The sequence below is a fragment of the Microcaecilia unicolor genome, chromosome 10 (genome assembly GCF_901765095.1).
Source record: "Microcaecilia unicolor chromosome 10, aMicUni1.1, whole genome shotgun sequence".
Taxonomy (NCBI): Eukaryota; Metazoa; Chordata; class Amphibia; order Gymnophiona; family Siphonopidae; genus Microcaecilia; species Microcaecilia unicolor.
In genome coordinates, this window is record NC_044040.1 from 109665373 (window position 1) to 109686852 (window position 21480).

The following is a 21480-nucleotide window of genomic DNA, read 5'->3' on the forward strand; positions in this document are numbered from 1 at the left end:
CCTTCCATATGTCTGGCGTGCCTTACACACTAATTTACTTAAACGCAATATTTCTCTATTTCGCGTCTTTCTAATGTGGTGATAATAACTGATTATTTCTCCTCTTATCACTGCTTTTGCCGCGTCCCAAAACAGAACTGGATCTCCTATGTGTTGTTGATTCAAGCTTTCATATTCCTCCCAGCGTTTCTTTTAGTTTTAGCTCTGAAGATGTCATCTCCTGCTAGGTCTAAGGGAAATTGCCAAGAGCTCCCCTTATGTTGGTTTATTCCCAGCTCCCACTCTACGTATACCCAGGCATGGTCCACTAATCGTGTATGGGCCAATAGACACATCCTTTACCCTCTCAAGCATCTCTTCTGATATGAGTATGTAATCTATTCTAGCCTGGGACTCATGCGCTCGTGCGTGATGTGTATAGCCCCGCTCAGTGGGATGTAACACTCTCCATACATCTATTAGGTCTAAGTCTGTCCCAACTTTTTCAGGCCTTTGTGGAGGCCACCGTGTCTCTCCTCTGTCCCCTGTGAGCTATCTATGGAGGCATCCCACACGTGTTAAATCCCCACCCACCAGGACATGTTTCTCCCGGGGTAAGAACTCAGGTGGCGCATCACCTGGTTATAAAAATGTCTGTCATATGATTGGGAGCATATACATTACAAATTAGCAGCTTCTGACCGGAAACCTCTATTCCATTAATACAAATCTACCTCCAGGGTCTGTACTAATGGGCGTACCAAGGCGCCACTCCTTTACGGAGTAACACTGCCACTCCTCCTTTTTTCCCTTGTGCCCGGCAGAGATACATTCCCCCACCCACCATGTTTTTAATTTTGCATGTTCCTCTGGGCTGAGGTGCGTCTCTTGCAATAGAGCTATGTCTATATTGGTGTCTCTGCAAATGTTGTAGGATTTTTTGTTCTTTTTATGGGTGAGTTGATGCCTCCCACATTCCATGTGACTAGCCTAACCATGGTCTGTATGTAGTCTATTCCTCTGTTGGTGCTTTTTAAGTCGTTGTGTCTTCCCTGGGTGGGCGTCCAAGCCTGCGCCCCCCCCAAGTGCCTCCTTTAAGAGCATTTTTGGTCCTATGCATTACCCTAATCCATCCCCAATTAACAGTGCTACCCCCCCCCTTCCCTACCCACCCCTCCCCTTCCACCCCCACCTACTCTTGCTGGCACCATAGGTGCTCTACTTCCGTGTATCCGATCGAGAACCCCCTGAAGCTCGCTGCAGTGTGTTTTCTCTCCCTTTACACATATTTAACGGCATTAACATCAACACTTAACTTGATGGCCCTAAACATTTAGATATCATTTAAAGCATTCTTGAGCTATGCACGTTCTCCCTTTGCGTATACTAATCAACATTATTGTCAACATTTAACTTAAGTATCTAAAGCATTCAAACATCATTTACAGTATTCCGGAGTATTACACATTGTCTCCTCTGTGCTTCCGGACTCCATAACTGGACCTGGAGTATTTTTAGTGTTTAGCATCACGTCTTGGATGTACTCGGCCTTTCACGTTCTAGCTGATCCACGAATGCTTGGGCTGCATCCACATTTTCATAAAATTGTACAGTTCCATTGTGTTGTACTCGTAGCTTTGCCGGGTATAATAGGCTGAACCGTATTTGTAGGCTGTGGAGCCTTCCGCAGATCCGGGGAAAATTGTTTGCGTTGAAGGGACACTTTAGTGGAATAGTCCTGGAAACACATAATCCGTTGCCCTTCCATTTCTAGCTTCCCTCCATTCCTGAGAGCAGCTAGTATTTCCATCTTATGGTGATAGTGGAGCAGTCTGAGTATTACTACCCTCGGCCTACCGTTGAGAGCTCTCCTGGGACCCAGCCGATGAGCTCGTTCTATCTTTACTGGGCCCGCGGGGTACTTTGAGTCAACAATGTTTTAGAAAGCCAAGGTTCTAAGAAACCCCGCAGTTCAGCATCTTTTATCGATTCAGGTACTCCGACCAGTCTAAGGTTGTTCCTTCGAGAACGGTTCTCCAAATCATCCACTTTATCTTCCAGTGATGTCACTGTTCAATATCTGTTGTTGAGTCCTGTGCCTTAGTTTCTACAATCGCCTAGTCTTTGCTGTACCTCCTGCAAATCTGCAGTAAAGTTGTAAACTTCTGGTCCATTCCGTCTAGCTTATCAATTATTTGTTGCAGTTGGTGGCTCATGGCCTCTTCCACTGCAGTTTTTCACTTCTGCAACTATTTCCGAGGTCCATGCAGACTTCTCTGACGGGGATGGGGGAGAGCTCTTGTCGGCCATCTTCAGTCCCCTCCTCTGGATTTCTCCGCCTCCTTTTTTGATCCTCGAGCCGCCATACAAATGTATTAAAGATGGCACTGTTGGGTTGAGGACCTGTATTACTCCTGATAAGTTAGAATGCTGTTGCAGGTTGTGGATCCCTTCTACCAATTGTAATATCCTGTACTCTCAGGGCTGTATTAGAGAGTTGCTGAGGTACTGCAGGAGAGAGGAAGATGTGTAGTTTAAGCCTCTCTGAGGTATGGTTTTCTGCCAGGCTCCTTCCCTCTACAGTTTATGCTGGCAGCTTGCGATTCTTTTTTTTTTTTTTTTTTTTTTTTTTTTTCTCTGAGTCTTTCAGTTGTCTCTCGATTGCAGCTCAAAGCCCCTCACTTCCTGTAATGGCTGCCAGCGTCTCTTTGTCTCATTTTGCTCCCCTCCCCTTCTCTGGATCTCTAAACTTGCCTGGATTCGTGCCACCACCGGATCTACAGGTAATGCTGAGCGCCGTTCATCACCCTCAGCATGGGCTCTTATTTCGCCGTTCTCCGGTTCTGCTCCCTCCCGGTATCGGGTGCATGCGTTTTCCTGTGGGGGAGTGGATGGGCAGTCTCGGCATTCTTTTCGCGGCTCTTGCTCGCTGGATTATCGGGCTTTTTATTATGCTCGCATGCCTCCCGGTTTTAGCGGACTCCCGGGCCGATTTCAATCACGCAGCTCAGTATTGGGAGCGCGCTATGCGGGGGTCCACGATTGGGGACTCGTGGAGCTCACAGAGTTGCGGCCATCTGGCCGGCAGCTCCACGGAAGTTCGTATCAGTGTTCTTTAGCAGAAGGAATGAACCAAAGTCAGCAGGTCTGGACGCTCTTCTTCAGCCGTGGCCGATAAACGGTCTTCTTTATGTGTTCCCTCCCTGGCCCTTGATAGGGCGGGTTCTTCTTAGGATTGCTCGGCATCCGGGTCGAGTCATTCTGGTGGCTCCAGATTGGCCTCGGCGGCCCTGGTATGTGGATCTAGTGCGTCTTCTGTTGGAGTCGCCCTTTTGGCTGCCGGTCAGGGTCGATCTTCTTCATCAGGGTCCAGTAAATATGGAAGATCCCTCCCACTTTGGTCTTACGGCCTGGCTATTGAGAGGTCGCGTTTGAGGAAGAAAGGCTATTCAGATGTAGATATAGCTACTCTTTTGCAGGCTTGTAAGCGATCTACTTCGACGGCATACGCCCCTGTTTGGCGTACCTTTGTGTCCTGGTGTGATGCCCGTGCATGGTCTCCTTTTCATGCTTCTGTGGCTCAGTTGTTGGCCTTTTCTGCAGGACGACTTACAAAAGGTTTTGGCCTATAACTCTCTTTTTTGTTCAGGTAGCAGCCCTAGCTTGTTTTCGGGGAAGAGTGTCAGGATCCTCTTTGGTGGCACATCCCGACGTAGTCCGGTTTTTTTTTGGGGGGGGGGGCACTTCATCTTCGTCCTCCTTTAAGGCAGCCTTGTCTGTCGTGGAGTCTTAATCTGGTTCTTAAAGCTTTGCAGAATTCTCTTTTTGAGTCTTTACTGGAGGCTTCAGAAAAGATCTCATACTCAAGACAGTGTTTTTGGTGGCTATTGCTTCAGCTTGTAGGATCTCTGAGATTCAAGCCCTTTCTGTTTGGGATCCTTTTTTGCAATTTTAGTTGCTTTAAAACTATCATGTGTTTCACGTATCTCTAATATATCCAGAAATGCTCTTTAATGTCTTTTGCTTTAAAATCATCATGTATTTCACCACCATGTAACAAAAACCCTCTGTTAAACCAATTGTATGTTCTCTTCTACCTCCATCACCCTTGAAGAATTGTAAGCCACATTGAGCCTGCAAAGAGGTGGGATAATGTGGGATACAAATGCAATAAATAAATATAAATAAAATTTTCAGAAGCTGGTGTCACGTTGCGCACAGTCCCTTCCTTTCTACCGAAGGTTATTTCAACTTTTCATCTTAATCACCCGCTGTTTCTTCCTTCTTTTCGGAAAGAGGATTTTCCTGGGACTTTTCGCAGTCTTCATCTTTTGGATGTACGTTGTGCCCTCTTCCGCTATTGGCGATGTCGAATGACTTTCGTCAGATCATTTATTCGTGCTTTTCCCAGGTTCTCGTTGTGGTCAGGCTGCTTCCAAACCGACTATGCGAGGTGGATTAAAGAGACTATTTCTTCGGTGTATTTATTGGCTGGTCGAGTCGCGCCGGAACCTTTGCGTGCTTATTCCACTAGGGCACAGTCTACCTCGTGGGTGGAGTCTTCAGTTTTAACCTTGCAGGAGATGGGCGGCTACTTGGGCTTCTGTTCACTCTTTTTCCAAGCATTATAGAGTGGACATGGCAGCCAGATCTGATGCTTCTTTTGGTGCGGCGGTCTTGGCTAGAGGGGCGACGGTGTCCCTCCCTGTTTAGAGACTGCTTTGGTACATCCCACCAGTTGATGGATTCATCTGCTGCCTGCGCTAAGGAAGGTAAAATTATGTTCTTACCTGATAATTTTCTTTCCTTTAGCTGCAGCAGATGAATCCAGCATCCCTCCCTAGCTTACCGTCGCCTTTCGGGTTATATTCAATCTGTCAGTTTGTTGTTCTGGCTGTTTTGTTTCTTACAGTTTTATACATGAATATTAAGAATTGGACAGAGTTGCATTTACAATTTCTAATCCTATGGTTCTGTTGAAGTTTTCCTTCTGGTGAGGAAGGTTTTTATCCTGTTCGTGTGGAGCTATTTTGGCTTTGTGATGAGACATATACTAACGTACAGAGGGGCTGGTTGTCCAATACCACTCACTGAAGTCAGTGATCTCTATCTCCACCTGCTGGTAGATGGATACAACCCACCAGTAGATGGATTCATCTGCTGCAGCTAAAGAAAAGAAAATTACCAGGTAAGAACATATTTTTACCATACTCGAGATGCAGTCGCACCATGGAGCAATACAACGACAGAATAATATCCTCATTTTTGTTTTCCATCCCTTTCCTAATAATACCAACATTCTATTTGCTTTCCTAGCCGCAGCAGCACATTGAGCAGAAGGTTTCAACGTATCATCAACGATGACAACTAGATCCCTTTCTTTGTCCGTGACTCCTAACGCTGAACCCTGCATGACGTAGTTACAGTTTGGTTCCTCTTTCCCACATGCATCACTTTGCAGTTGTTCACATTAAACATCCTCTGTCATTTAGACTCCCAGTCTCGTAAGGTCCTCTTGTAATTTTTCACAATCTTCCCACTATTTGACGACTTTGAATAACTTCGTGTCATCAGCAAATTTGATTAGCTCATTAGTTACCCCCATCTCTAGGTCATTTATGAATATGTTAAAAAGAAGAGGTCCCAGCACAGATCCCTGAGAGACCCCACTAACTACCCTTCTCCATTGCAAATATTGACCTTTTAACCCTACTCTCTGTTTCTTATCTTTCAACCAGTTGTTAATCCACAGTAAGACACTACCTCTGATCCCATGTCCCTCTAATTTCCTCTGTAGTCTTTCATGAGGGACTTTATCACACGCCTTCTGAAAATCTAGATGCACAATATCAACCGGCTCACCTTTGTCCACATGTTTGTTTACCCCTTCAAACAAATGCAGCAGATTGGTGAGGCAAGACTTCCCTTCACTAAATCCCATGTTGACTTTGTCCCATTAGTCCATGCTTTTGAATGTGCTCTGTAACTTTGTTCTTGATACTAGTCTCTACCATTTTGCCCGGTACCAACATCAGACTCACCGGTCTATAATTTCCCGGATGTCCTCTGGCCTTCAGAGACCAACACTTCTTTCCTCACGTCAGAAGAGGATACCATACAGCAGTATACTGTCCTGACCTCAAGCAGGAGGTTTTGGCCTCTGAAAGCATAATTGAAAAGGTATTAGGCTAGTCCAATAAAAAGGGATCATCTTATTTTCCATTTTCAAGTGCGTGGAACTGAGCATATGTGGTAGGCTGGCATCAGCGGCTGAAGTACGCTGCCAACTGCTGCTCTGCTTAAATAGCATGGTATGGGGCTCATGCAGTGGACCTCCTGAGCTAGCGGGGGCTGGGGCAGGTCTGCCAGCTGATTCAACCAGTGCCACAATTTTGGGGTGGGTTTACGTCTCAAGGTGGGGGTTGGCAAGGCCCCCTTGCAGTTATGTCCCTGGGGGAATTAGTTGCTGGATAGGGGGGTGTAAGAGAGTGAACTGAAACACTCCCTCTTACCATCCCCTGCTGTCACTGGTGTAAATAAACTATTTTCAGGAATGGCATTGAAATTGGGGTGGAGCCATGAGATAGAGTGGGCGGATCCAAGGCGGGGTGGGGCTGGGGGGGGTTTGTACTAAAATATCCCTCTCAAAAATGAGGACCCCCCTTGGCAGCTCTGGAGGTCTGTTGCATCAGGGACAAATCAGTATTAAGGTGAAGAAAAATGTATGCTAATTTTAGCATACATTCCTGTATTGGAAGTCATTCCATATACAACTATTTCCATGCATGTTCAGAGATTGGACACTAACATTAGTGCCCGTTTTTGAGGCGCTAACTCTTCCCACGTCAGAATAATTTTAGTGCACAAAAAACTGCAGTAAAACAAGAACAATAAGGGCCTTGTTACATTGACAACCCAGGCAAACAGTGAAAGAGAGACTTTGGTAAGAGTGCATACCCATGCTGACTCCTCAACTGTATTCACAGTGCAGCTCAGTTCAGTTCTTTAGCGAACTCTGCTAATTCATTATTGTGCCCTTTCTGGCACGAACTATCAAGACTTCGACAAGTGTCAAGTTGAATGTACTAAGCTTGATCTTCATAAGCATTAATTAATAAGCATTGGCTATTTAACATACTATTGTTTTATATTTTACCACCCTTTAAATCAGACAGGCACAGTCACTATTACACTCATATACCCAGCTGCATATCTTTAAAAAAAAAAAAAGGTAAAATTTTAAATTGGCAGTTTGCCTTTGCTCTTTGGATGTTTGAAAGTAAATGTTGATATAACTTTGTTTCTAGGCCTTCATGCTGCTCTGTGACCTCTTGATGATATTAGCCACCAGTTAACTACAGGAGGCAGAGAGGGTCTTCTGCCTCTGGTGTTCAATCCAGACTTGGGACTACAGTCGGAACTTCTCAACTTTGTGATGGATCATGTCTTCATTGACCAAGATGAAGAGAATCAGAGCATGGGTATGCTGGGACAGGAATTTTATTTGCTCTTCTGTCTTTCAGTTTCAGTAGAAAGTGCTTTAAAAAATAATAATTCTATACAGAACTTCCAATAAAACATAGAATGGTATTTTTCCTGTAGTAGACAGAAATTACATACTTAGGTCTTGCATGATCACCATGGTTGTTAGGGAAGGGTTTTAACATTTAGCTCACACCTTTTGTAGTTGTGTCTCAAGACAAGTTGCATTCAGGTACAGTAGGTATTTTCCTGTCCACAGAGGGCTTACAGGGTAAGTTTGTACCTAGACAGTGGAAGTTTAATGACTTTCCCAAAGCCAAAATCTCAACAGGAGCGCAGTAAGATTTGCACTGGACTTCCTTGGTTCTCAAACCTGCTGCTCTAACCTTTGGGTTGCTCCTGCACTCCATTATCTAGCTTTGATAAAATTTAGATTAATTTGGAGATTTTTTCAAAAGCCATTGCAAAGAAAATTTTTAAACTACCAAAATAATGTGAATAGTATCTTCCAAGTTTATAAGATGTTACCTCAGCTTAGCAAACAAGATACATTTTCTGTCACAAAGCATTTTGTATGTTTAATAGGATGGTAATCTAACTCGATGTGCTTGGAAGAGCCAGCATTTGGTAGCATAAAATGATGCTTTAAAGCAGCATTTCCCTTTCACAGCAAAAATGTAATTTTCCTGAAGTAGGCTTTTTCCCTATTCTGGGCAAAGAAACTATAGTAAATCCTTCCCTTACAATGCTATAGAAATCACTGGCAGAAGTCAACAGTCTCCCTTCCCAGAACATGCTATTAGCTGTGTGACAGTGTCCCCTCAATAGGTGAATCAAAGAGGTAATTTGCCTCTGTTTTTACAGATCACTGTGGCCTGGTTCCCCAGCAGTTTCTCTCACTCATAGCCCTCTCCTCCAGCCTTCACCCAGTCTCTCACTCATAGCCCTCCCCTTCCAGCCTTCACCCAGTCTCTCTCTCACTCATTAACCCCCCCCCCCCCCCCCCCCCTGCCTTCACCTAGTATCTCTTTTGGCTCTCACTCTCATAACAGTTACTTCTAGGGAATTAATGTGCTTGGGATTCTGCCACCTATCGTACTTACCTTGCTGTTTGCATCTCCCAACTCTGCGCCGTGGTTCGGTTTTAAGCAACGTGATGTAGGAAGTTTGGGCTGGTCTTGTGATTTGAAGTCCCATGAGATTTCCTAAGTTTCCTGTACCATGCTTACATTCGGTTGAATTGCTGTGCAGACCTGGGAGATGCACTGTTTGTGAGGCAGTTGCTTCAGTTTTTAGGCCTCTCCTTGTATGCTTCTGAAGCAATGGTTATTCATTGGTTCACTGTATGCGTTGACTCTGAGCAGATAAGAGTACACCGTACTTCTGCTTTATTTTTCTATGTTTTATTTATTTATTTACTTGGATTTATTACCATCTTTATGACGAGATCCATATAAGGTGATGTACAACAGGTACCGTTTAACATAAAACGTACAATTTTGTTAACAGCATAACAATAGTAAAGTGATCAAATACAACATAAATACAATAAAGGTCTCTTTTTACCAACTGTACCAGCGACTCCTGTGGTGTTGCTGGTTGTGCTTAATAAAGATTATTTTAAAAAAAGAACATTTGAGGGCATGAAATCCTGGTCATAGGTGCCATTGTGATCTAGTACCTAGGATTTGTTGAGCCATTATCAACAATATTCAGATATCCTAATTGTAGGAATATTAATTGGAATATACACGTTTTTAAATGGTGCCTAAAGAGAGAATGGCTAACATCCTTTTTCTGTCTGTGTGGCAAGGCAATCCAACCCTCAGGGCTCCTGCCTACAAGATTCCGATTTCATGTTGCTTGGGGGTGACATCTTTTTATATTAGACACAGTAAGTTGTAAATCATGAGAAAATCGAGAACACCTTGATGGTTCCTATAAAAGACATAAAATACTGAGACCCATATAAAATGTGACCATCTCTGGGAAAAGGTGACCAAAGTAGTGAATCCAAAAATGTTGAAACTGGTCCATTTTTCATGTCATGGATCCATAAGCAGTCTGCAAAAGTTACATATTTGAACTTAAATACATTTTTTTAAATAAAAAGATGGGGTTTAGACTGTTGGATTACAAATAGTTTGCTGTAACAGAATTCATTACAATCTTATTTTTTTTGTTTCTGTTGACTTTAGTCAAATTTTCTTAGAGATGGTCACAAATCTTGAAAATAAATGTCAACAGTTTAAACGCAATCCTTGCTTTCACTGGTAACCAATGACATTTAATTAAATATTGATTTTCATGTTCTGAAGCTTTTCCTCCCAGTACTAACTTCACCACTATATTTTGCATCACCTGAATTCTATACACTTGCCTTTCTGCAAGGCCAGCAGTATGATATTGCAATTGCAAATGCTGGGTACCTAAGAAGTATGTAATATGACGAATTATTTTCTTTTTTTTTTTAACGTACGTTCCCTATCATCAAGCCGATCAATCCATAGACTGGTGGGTTGTGTCCATCTACCAGCAGGTGGAGATAGAGAGCAATCTTTTGCCTCCCTATATGTGGTCATGTGCTGCCGGAAATTCCCCAGTATGTTCTCTATCTCAGCAGGTGTGTGGTCACACAGCAGCAGCTCTGGCTAGGTCTCCAAGCCTAATTGTTTAGGTTTTGTTGAGTACCTGGGGTTGAGGGCTCTTCGTGAGCAAGTGCAAACCTGGTGGTGCCAGGTCCTTCCTTTTCTCCCCCCTCCCGCGGCTCCGTAAAAAAAATATATATATTTTTTAACGTTCAAAAAGGACGTCCATTTGCAGCTGCTCACTGGAACAAGTCGTCGCTGCTCGGAGCAAGAAGCAGGTAATTTTTACCTTTTACTAGCGGGCAGGGGGTTCCCCAAACGGTCTTCATGTGGCTATGGCCTCGGATGGCAAGGGCGCGAAAAGACGCTCCCCGGAACACGTTCGCGCGCCTAGCGGGGAAGCGGGGGCTCGAAAGTAGAGTCGCCCTTTTTGGGCGCCCTTTCAGAGCCGGGATAGTTCACCGGTTTTTCCTCCGGCATGGCGGCCTTTCCCGCCTTAGGCGCCCATCCCCCGCTGGCCGCCCTTCCGGTCATGACCGGCCACGCGGCTCGGTCGGCTTCTTCTGGGCCGCTCTTGAGATGGGAGACGTTAACAGCTTGGTCGCCCTTGAATCGGGCGACAGTAAGAAGTCGGCGAAATTAAAACGCCCTTCTTCCCACGTGGCTCCTTCTCGGAGTTTCGCGCTGGACGCCATTTTGGACGCGCAACATGCCTCTCCCCCGCTACTGGGAGCGCAGATGGAGGGCACCTCTAGGGCCGCAGCACAGGCTGCAGAAATGCACAGACTGGGGGGTTTCTCCCCTGAGTTCATTTTGCTGCTGCATCAGGCCTTTCTTATGCAGAACACTGCCCCTGCTCACCTCTGTGATCGGGGTGATGAGGCCTCTATGCTTAAGCATCCTCGGGTGGATCTTCCACCCTTGGCGGACTCAGTCTCCTCTGATGTGGATGACGGCAGCGTGTCTGAGTTTTCCCAGAGATCCTTAGCGGAATCTATGGAACAGACTGATCCTCGCTCGGATGGAGCAGACGACCCCTCTGCAGCGCGGCTTGTTCGCTCAGAGGATTTGCCCAACCAGCTGTGCAGGCCATGAGCATTTTGAAGATTGCCTCTCCGGAGGAAGGCTCTCTCTCAGCCTCTACTGGCTCCGCCATTATGCTGGGAACAAAGCGCCCGCCTAGAACCTTCCACGTTCATGAAGCCATGCAGACCTTAATTTCAGCGCAATGGGATGCCCCTGAGGCAAGCCTGAAAGTAGCCAGGGCTATGTCCCGTCTGTACCCCTTACCTGAGGGGGAACGGGAAGCCTTTGTCTGGCCCAAGGTAGATTCCTTAATCACTGCCGTGACTAAGAAAACAGCGCTGCCGGTGGAAGGTGGCACTGCCCTGAAGGACGCCCAGGACAGGAGAATGGAGGCGGCCTTAAAGTCGTCCTTTGAGGCGGACGCTCTGAGTTTCCAAGCCTCGGTTTGCGGCTCCTACGTGCCTAGGGCATGTTTGTTTTACAGCGGGCTTCCCCCTCGGACCCTTCCTGGAGGGCGGAATGGCTGACCCTGGAGTCGGGTTTGGCCTACTTGCCAGACTTGCTGTATGATGTTTTGAGAGCCTCGTCCAAGGGTGTGGCTCAGACAGTCTCTGCGCGGCGGTGGCTCTGGCTTAAGCACTGGTCTGCTGAGCATTCCTCTAAATCTCGCCTAGCCAAGCTGCCTTTTAAAGGCAAGCTGCTCTTTGGGGACGAGCTGGACAAGATCGTGACGAAGCTTGGCACATCCAAGGGCAAGAGGTGCCGGAGGTCAGGACTTGGGCCGCAGTGCCCGTCCTGGTTCCTCTAAGGGCCGATTCCAGGAAGCCCGTCGGTTTCCGCCCTGGCAAGTCGCCTCCTCTGCCTCCTTCAAACGGAACCTCTCCCCCAAGGAGCCTTCCTCTCGTAGGGACCGCCATCCCGGAGGTTCGTCCAGCCCGCCTCCAGGGTCGCGTACCCAATGACGGGGACCTGGTCCATGGCCCAGTGCAGATAGGAGGAAGGTTGTCCTCGTTTCTGGGCGAGTGGACCAGGGTAACTTCAGACGCTTGGGTTCTGGAAGTCATCAGAGACGGCTACAAGCTAGAGTTCTGCCGACCCCTAAGAGACGGGTTTGTAAACTCTCCTTGCAAGTCTCAGGTCAAAGCAGCTGCCGTGCAGCAGACTTTGAACAACCTGATCCGCCTGGGGGCGGTGGTCCCGGTGCCAGTAGATCAGCTTGGCGAGGGGCGCTACTCCATTTACTTTGTGGTGCCAAAGAAAGAAGGCTCTGCTCGGCCTATTCTCGACCTCAAGGGAGTCAATCAGGCCTTGAAAGTTCGGCACTTCCGGATGGAGACCCTCCGCTCCGTAATAGCTGCGGTGAAAAAGGGAGAATTCCTGGCCTCCCTGGACATCAAGGAAGCTTACCTACATATTCTCATCTGGCCGCCTCATCAGCGCTTTCTGCGCTTTGCAGTGCTGGGCCAACACTTCCAGTTCAGAGCCCTCCCGTTTGGGTTGGCTACGGCTCCGCGGACCTTCTCAAATGTGATGTTGGTCATCGCGGCCTACCTCCGCAAGGAGGGAGTGCAAGTCCATCCCTATCTGGACGACTGGCTGATCCGAGCCCCTTCCTATGCGGAGTGTGGGAGAGCTACAGACAGGGTCATTGCTCTTCTGAGCTCCCTGGGATGAGTCATCAACTGGGAGAAAAGCCAGCTGCGCCCGATTCGACACCCAAGTGGGCAGAGTGTTCCTGCCGGACAACCGGAGCGTCAAGCTTCGGACCCAGGTGGACTAGTTCCTAGCCTCCTCTTCTCTTCGGGCTTGGGACTATGTGCAGCTGTTGGGCTCCATGACGGCCACAATGGAGGTAGTGCCCTGGGCCAGGTCTCATATGAGACCACTACAGCACTCTCTTCTGTGGCGGTGGACTCCAGTCTCGGAGGATTACGCCTTCCTTTGGATCCAGCGGTGCAAAAGGCGCTGAGCTGGTGGCTGAGGCCAGGCAAGCTGTCTGCAGGAATGCCTCTTACGACCCCGGAGTGGGTTGTCGTCACGACGAATGCCTGCTTGACGGGCTGGGGAGCCCACTGCCTGGGACGGACAGCGCAGGGGCTCTGGTCTCCTGCAGAGACGAAATGGTCCATCAACCTCCTGGAACTCCGAGCCATCCGGTTGGCGCTTCTAGAGTTTCTCTCGGCACTGGTGCTGAGGCCTGTCCGGGTCCTGTCGGACAATGCCACGGCTGTGGCCTATGTCAATCGCCAGGGAGGTACCAGGAGCACCCCTCTAGCCAAGGAGGCCATGAAGCTATGCCTGTGGGCGGAAGCGAATCTGGAACAGCTGTCGGCGGCCCACATTGCGGGAGTCATGAATGTCAAGGCGGACTTTCTCAGTCGCCATACCTTGGATCCCGGAGAGTGGCAACTGTCTGCTCGGGCGTTCTTGGACATCACGAAACGCTGGGCACGGCCGAGCCTGGACCTGATGGCGTCCTCGGCCAATTGCCAAGTGCCGCGTTTTTTCAGCAGAGGACGGGACCCTCGATCTCTGGGAGTCGATGCTCTTCTCCAGCAGTGGCAGGCACAGGAGCTTCTGTACGTGTTCCCACCCTGGCCCATGATGGGCAGGGTGCTAGGCCGGGTGGCAAAGCATCCGGGCCGGGTGATCCTGGTGGGTCCGGATTGGCCCAGACGTCCCTGGTATGCAGACTTAGACTCTCGGTGGGCGGCCCTCTGCAGCTGCCAGCGGAGCGGGGCCTCTTACATCAGGGTCCCATGGTGATGGAGGATCCCTCCCCCTTTGGTCTTACGGCCTGGCTCTTGAGCGGAAGCGGCTGAGGAAGAAGGGCTTCTCAGACAAGGTCATTGCCACTATGCTGACAGCGAGGAAGCGCTCTACTTCTACCACTTACGCCAGGGTTTGGCGTACCTTTGCGTCATGGTGCGAGGCAGGCTCTGTATCGCCCTTCACTGCTCCAATTTCTTCGGTGTTGGCGTTCCTGCAAGAGGGGCTGGAGAAAGGCCTGTCGCTCAGTTCACTGAAAGTCCAGGTGGCGGCTTTAGCTTGCTTCAGGAGTCGCCTGAAGGGGGCTTCCCTGGCTTCACAGCCAGATGTGGTACGCTTTCTCAAAGGAGTTAATCACCTGCGCCCCCCTCTGCACTCGATAGTGCCTACGTGGAATCTCAATCTGGTACTACGGACCTTGCAGAAGCCGCCCTTCGAGCCCTTGCCAAGGTCATCGCTGAAGTACCTGACGCTGAAAGCGGTCTTCCTTGGGCTATCACATCAGCCAGAAGAGTTTCCGAACTCCAGGCTCTCTCGTGTAGAGAGCCCTTCCTGCGATTCACTGAGGCAGGAGTATCGATTCACCCAGTGCCCTCCTTCCTGCCCAAGATTGTTTCTCGATTCCATGTGAATAAGCAGCTTTACTACCCTCCTTTCGTAGGGAGGATTACCCAGAGGAGTACCCTGCGCTCAAATACCTGGATGTTAGACGGGTCATCATCAGATACTTGGATGTGACCAATGATTTCCGGAAGTCGGATCATCTGTTCGTGCTGTTCGCAGGCCCTTGTAAGGGTCTGCAGGCCTCTAAGCCTACAGTGGCACGTTGGGTCAAGGAGACGATCGCGTCAGCTTATGTGGCGGCGGGGAAGATTCCGCCTATTCAGCTGAAGGCACACTCTACTAGAGCACAAGCAGCCTCGATGGCGGAGTCCAGATCTGTCTCCTTGGAAGAGATTTGCAGAGCGGCTACTTGGTCGTCGGCTCATACCTTCTCACGACATTACCGCTTGGATGTGGGTGCTCGGGCCAAGGCCCAGTTTGGGGCTTCATTGTTGCGTTCAGGGATTTCCATGTCCCGCCCTGGGTGAGTACTGCTTCGGTACATCCCACCAGTGTATGGATTAATCGGCTTGATGATAGGGAAGGTAAAATTATGTATCATACCTGATAATTTTTTTTCCCTTAATCATAGCCGATCAATCCATAGCCCCTCCCAGATATCTGTATTGTTTGTGTTCTGGTTATATTTCAGGTTCAAGTTCAGTCTTCATTTCCTGTTCACGAGGACTTCGTGTTCAAGTTCTTCCAATTGAAGTCTCTTCGAGTTGAGACGATTTTGTGTTACAGTGAGCTGCTGCTTCCTTCTCCCCCCGTTTCGGCGGTGGCTAGATTGATAACTAAATTATGCCGGCGCTCCCTCCCGCTTCGTGCGGCTGTAGGGTAGCTTTGTATCCCTCCCGCTTCAGCGGTGTTAGGTAAGCCAGTTCCCCCCCGCGTCGGCGGGTGTGGTTTCCCGCCCACCGCCCCGGCGGTGGTGCGCTGGAATATTTCCCCTCCCCCGCTTCGGCGGTGGTGAGCTGGGCAGAGTGTCCCTTTGTGGGTATAATTCTCTAAGTGCTGAGTCCTGCGGATAGAGCTTTGATATCGACATACTGGGGAATTTCCGGCAGCACATGACCACATATAGGGAGGCAAAAGATTGCTCTCTATCTCCACCTGCTGGTAGATGGACACAACCCACCAGTCTATGGATTGATCGGCTATGCTTAAGGGAAAGAAAATTATCAGGTATGATACATAATTTTACCTTGATTATTTTCACATATCCAAATCCAATACATCATCCAATATCTCATCACAATACAAAACCAAGAACTGTTTATAACAAAAACATGCTATAAAACCCCTCTCCCTCCCCCCTTCCCCCCGCCCAGGATAACTCAAGTCTAACTATTCATTCCCCGCACTGGGGACTCAGCTTCATTTTAAACAGTGATCCCTCTCCACTCCATATATAGGGACCAATTTTTAACGAACTGCACCACCTGTCCTCGTTTCACAGCTGTCATTTTATCCATTAGGCAGCAAAAGTCTACTTTTGCAAATACTTTGATCCACTGTTGGTACCATCGTTTGCTTCCAAAATCTCGCAGTTAGAGTCCGGGCTGCTGTAACCACGTGGGGCAAAAGGCAATGAAATGAGCTGTGTATTCCTGGAACTGGTATATTAAGCAGACAGAAACCTGGATCCAGCGTGACCGCTATCCCCAGCTTACTTTGTATTTGAGCAATTAATTTTGACCAAAACGTCTTTATAATCAGGCATTCCCACCACGTATGCCAAAATGTGCCCCTGGCCCAACATCCTCGCCAACATGTCGCTGCCCCATTCTTAAAAATGCGTGTTATTCTGTGAGGGGTGAGGTACCATTGGTATAACATCTTGTACCCATTTTCCACCAAGGGCGTCGCCACCGAGAAGTTCAGTAGTTTTTTTAATATCCTGAACCATTTATCCTGATCATATTTGACTGATAATAAAGCCTCCCATTTATCCGTATAATGGGTCAGGGGGACAGATTGATGTAGTAGCGCCTTGTAGATCCTAGATATACCTCCCTTCCCTGCCCCCGATCCCATCGCCCGTTCTAGTTCTGTCACTGCTAACCCTAGTTCATCCTTGGCCTTCCGGTGTATGAAATCCCGAACCTGCATATAATAAAATTTATCTCTGTCCGCTAGGCCATACTCCTCTCTCAGAACCTCAAACGGCTGGCATTTTCCTTCATCCCATAATTGTCCCAGCACCCCTAACGATGAGGCTGACCAGTGCCCATACACTCTCTCTCCTCTACCAGGTGGGAAGTCCAGCGCATATACAATGGGGGTGTTCATGTGATATTTCCTTCCCGGGAACCAAGTTGCCCTACAATGAGCCCACTCTCCAAGTGCTACCGCCATCTGGCCTTTCAACCCCGATAATAATCCCTTCAACAATGTCAGGGGGAGCCATGGGGCCGCCCACAATGGGACCCCCCCGTAAGCCCCACTGAGCCGCATACGACCAGGGCTTAGCTATCCCTGTCTGTCCTATAGCCAACATTTAGAACACTGCTGTTCTGTAATATAACCAGATATTTGGTACCCCCATCCCTCCATCTTTTCTAGATTGGTACAAGACCTTCCTATTTACTCGTGGGGGTCTTTTCCGCCAAATAAAGGCGAAGACTTTCCTATTAAGTGACTGGAAGAAGGTTTTCGGGATGACTATTGGAATTGCCAAAAATAGGTATAGCAACTTAGGGAGTAAGGACATTTTTATTGCCGCTATTCTCCCCATCCATGACATCCCCAATCCTCCCCATCTCTCTAATTCCTGAAACAATTCCTGTATTTTAGGGGTAAAGTTCTCCCTAAATAGATCCTCAGAATTCGGTGTCAAATTGACTCCCAGATATTGTATAGGTTGTGGGGACCAGCTAAACGGAAACAAAGGTTGCAGATCTTCTTGCAACCCCGCTGGAAATTGTAAAGGCATAATCTCTGATTTTTTAAGGTTGATTTTTAATCCCGCTGCCTCCCCATATGTTTTCAGAATATCCATTACTGCCTGGAGGGACTCCCCCGGGCTCGCCAAAGTCAGCAGCACGTCATCTGCATACAACATGATTTTTTTCTTGTCTCCCTATTCGTAAACCCTGCACCCGCAGTTCCCTGTGCACCATAATCACCAATGGCTCCATAGGGAATGCAAACAGCAGAGGGGACAATGCACACCCCTGCCGCGTACCTCTCAACAGCTCAAAAGGCTGTGTATTTATGCCATTAATCTTCAACTGGGCCAACGGTTGTCAATATAGCGCTGTGATCCAAAACAGAAATTGCCCTCCAAATCCTGTGCTTTCTAAACGTTTAAAGAGAAAGGGCCACAGCACTCTATCGATGCTTTTCCTGCATCCAATGAGAGGAACACCGCAGGTTGACCTAGCACTTGCACCCGGTCCAATATATATTGTGCTCTTCTAGTATTATCAAATGTTTGCCTATTTGCAATAAAGCCCGCCTGGTCCTCATGTACCAAGCGGGGCAACACGTTTTGCAAACGGGCGGCCAATATAGTAGTGAAGATTTTATAATCTGTTCCTAAGAGAGATATGGGACGGTAGGACCCACAACTTTGCGGATCCTTATATGGTTTGGGCAACAATACCACATTGGCCAATCTCCAGGAGCGTGGGAGCAGGGTATCCTCCTTTATATCATTAAACACGCTAAGCAGTATTGGAGCCAGGATAGTTCGGAAGCTTTTATAAAACCTATTACCAAAGCCATCTAACCCGGGAGCCTTCCCCCCAGGCAGACCTCTAATAGCCTCCTCTATTTCCTCCAGGTCAACGGGAGCCGACACTAAATTCCGCTCAGCCCCCGTCAGGCTGGGCATTGCCTCAGTTTCCAGCACGGATTGAATTGCCTCCATCGATGGAGGGCCCTCCAGCTGATATAAACGCGTATAGTATTGTACAAACACTTTCTTGATATCTTCTGGCTGATCACATACTCTCCCTCCAGTATCCCGCACACTGAATATGCTATTGCGACCCACCAACTGTTTCATTTTATATGCCAAGAGTTTGCTTGCCTTATTATTAAACTCATAATATTCTTGCTGCACCCGTTGCATTTGCTCCTGGATGCCTATGGATTTTAAGGAGGCCAGCTGTACCCTTGCTTTATGTAATTCCTCTTGTTGACTCGGTGTACCCTGCTGATGCTTTACCAGAGTGTCTAGCTGATGTATAGTCAACCTAAGAGCATTTTCTTTTTCCCTGATATGTGCTTGTAATGATATCATTTTCCCTCTTATCACTACCTTTTGTCCACAGAGTCTCTGGTGTGATATCTGGAGTATCATTAATTTGGAAGAACTCCTTGTGTTCCATTTCAATTCACTTAACCTGCTTAGGGTCATTTAACAAGCCTTCCGGGAATTGCCATGTTCTCAGCCCTCTAGCCATCCGCTCCCCTCATAAAGATAATACAACTGGGGCATGGTCTGACCATGTTCGTGTTTGTATCTCTGTAGAAATCACCTGTAGAACTGTTCCCGCGCTACCCATCCACATATCAATTCTCGAATGTGTGTCATGCGGTGTCGAGTAACATGTATAGTCCCTTTCTTCTCCATGCAACACCCTCCATATATCTACCAATCCCCAATGGTTAAGAAATTGAATTAAACGTTCCCTCTCTGCCTGCACTTATCCAATTGCCGCCCCAGTATTGTCCATGCTAGGGTCCATGGTAATATCAAAATCTCCACCCATGAGAATCTCCCCTTGTACATATTTTGTGAGTTGAGTGCTGACATGATCGAAAAACTCCCCCTGAGCTTGATTAGGAGCATATATATTTACTATAGTGTATATCTGTCCCCCCATTTTAGCTACCACAATTACAAATCGACCTCCCGGATCCCGTTTCACTGTTATGGTTTCCCATGCCATCCCTTGTTTTAGCAATATCCCCACCCCTGCCGTCTTCCTCTGTTTCTTATTGGAGGCCATATATTGCTGGGGATATCTAGCATTTCCTAATAAATGCTCATGTTTTTCCAACAAATGAGTCTCTTGTAGCAAGATAACATCAACCCCCACCCTCTGAGCTTCTTTAAATAATCTTTTACGTTTTATGGGAGTATTTAGACCTCGAACATCATGCAAACTATATTTGCCATGTGATTCTCAGATGTGTATTCCCCGCTGTTACATTTTGCTCATGATGGGACCCCCCCCATTACGTTAGTGTACTCAACAATCCCGAGAGTTACCCTAGCATCCCTACCCCCTCCCCCCTTCCCTATACATCCAGTGGATCAGAATTATCTCACCACTAAATTGAGAGAACGGTGACCAAACACGTGCCTCCTATATCTCAAACAATAAATTTCGTTAAAACAAATCGAGCCCTTCAGATTTCAGTTATCTTATCTGTTATAGCGTCCCAACGTGGACAATCATGGACAATCATGGCACAGTCTTAGTTGTAGTTTACAACTGTTGAGCTGACTGTTGTCGGGTCAGACGTCCTTTGCCTCTGGCCACCCGGGTACATCGCTGGCGATTCAGCCTCATCTCCACCCTTTTGTTGCCTGCCGACCTCTCCAATGGAGCCTCCACCTCCGGCCATGTCGCACGTGTTTCCTCCACACTCTGTATTCTGTGCCATTTTCCTTCCTTACTATATGCCAGAGCAAATGGGTGTTGCCACCGATACGGTGTTCCTTGATCTCAGAGGTATCTAGTAAAACTTCGCAGCTCTGCTCGATGCTTTAGTGTCATCGGGGCCAGATCCTGATACAATTCAATCGGGAATGAGTCCCACTTTATACAGTCTTTCTGATGCACTTTTCTCAGGATGGCTTCCTTTGTTTTGTAATCCGCAAAGCATGCGATTATGTCTCTAGGTGCATTGGCCCGTGCACGTGTGAGTGCTCTGTGTGCCCGATCCACTTTGATATCCTCCGGGTTCACCTCATGGCCATCTTCTGATATCAACATACTGGCTACTTGCTGTGTAACCTTTTCACAGTCCATGTATTCCGCCTGCTCCGGTATACCCCGGATCCTTATATTTGATCGCCTTCCGCGATTCTCTAGATCTTCTATTTTGTCCATGAGGGATTTACTTAAATCTTGTTGCTCTTTGACTGAGGCCTCCAGCGAGCATAACATCTCCTGCTGTTCTTCCATCCGCTCATCCACGTCCTCCACTCGCCGACCCATTTCCAGCATTTCACCCCTGAGCTCCGCTGCCAGCTTCGTGAAGTCTTCACGGACGGCTTTCACATCTGCTCAAATCTCTTCAAGCAGCGCTCAAAAGTCGCTTGGGGTAAAGTCTCCGTCCACCTCCGCCTCTCTCGTATCAGTCTCTTGACGCTCACTGTCGGCCTGCGAGGATCCCATTCCGGGCGCCATCTTACCTCCAGAAGCCTGTGGGTGATAAGCAAAGGCATTCAAGGATTTACGCGATGGTGTGGCTTCTTTCCCTGCCAGCGTTATCTGCGCTAGGCTTTCTATTTGCAATATGTGAAATCCGCTCGAAGAAATCTATCCGTTATCTGTTATATTTTATGAATCTGTCCGTGAGGCATGCGGAGCTGTTCCCTCACACTGCCATTGCTTAGCGTGACGTCACCCAGCTCCTGACGAATTATTTTCAAGTCATAGAACATCATCTTTATTAATGTATTTACATTGTCAAGCTGGAGTCTAGGGGGAAACAAATAAAATTTTTATCTCAGTTTTTATAGGTACTTCAATCCCTATAAAAGTCTAGGGGAAATATTGGATAGTTCTAAAGCAGCCCTTTGTAAAGTAATCTAAAGAATTAATAGGACACTTTAATCTAAAATTATGCTATTAAAAAGTTTCTGCTTAATGAATGGATTACAGAAAAGTTGAATACGCTAGTAGTAATAAGAGGGAACTGGGGACAAGAAAACTAGAAACAAAAAGAATGAGGAACATTAGAAATGGAAATGGAAAGAATTACTGGAAAGAGCAAGGATTCTAGAAGCAGTAAATTAATATTTCTACATTACATTTGCATATGAGGAGGAAATGAAAATGTTATA

The 21480-nt window shown here is 47.4% G+C and overlaps 1 protein-coding gene across 1 annotated transcript in view; it reads left to right on the plus strand.

Annotated features, from left to right (window-relative positions):
* The window catches only part of STAG1 (stromal antigen 1), a 1758022-nt gene that overhangs the window by 1427039 nt on the left and 309503 nt on the right, over nt 1–21480 (plus strand). The window contains 2 exon segments of the mRNA XM_030215628.1: nt 7287–7317; nt 7320–7460. Of these exon segments, the coding sequence (XP_030071488.1) occupies nt 7287–7317; nt 7320–7460 (172 nt within the window).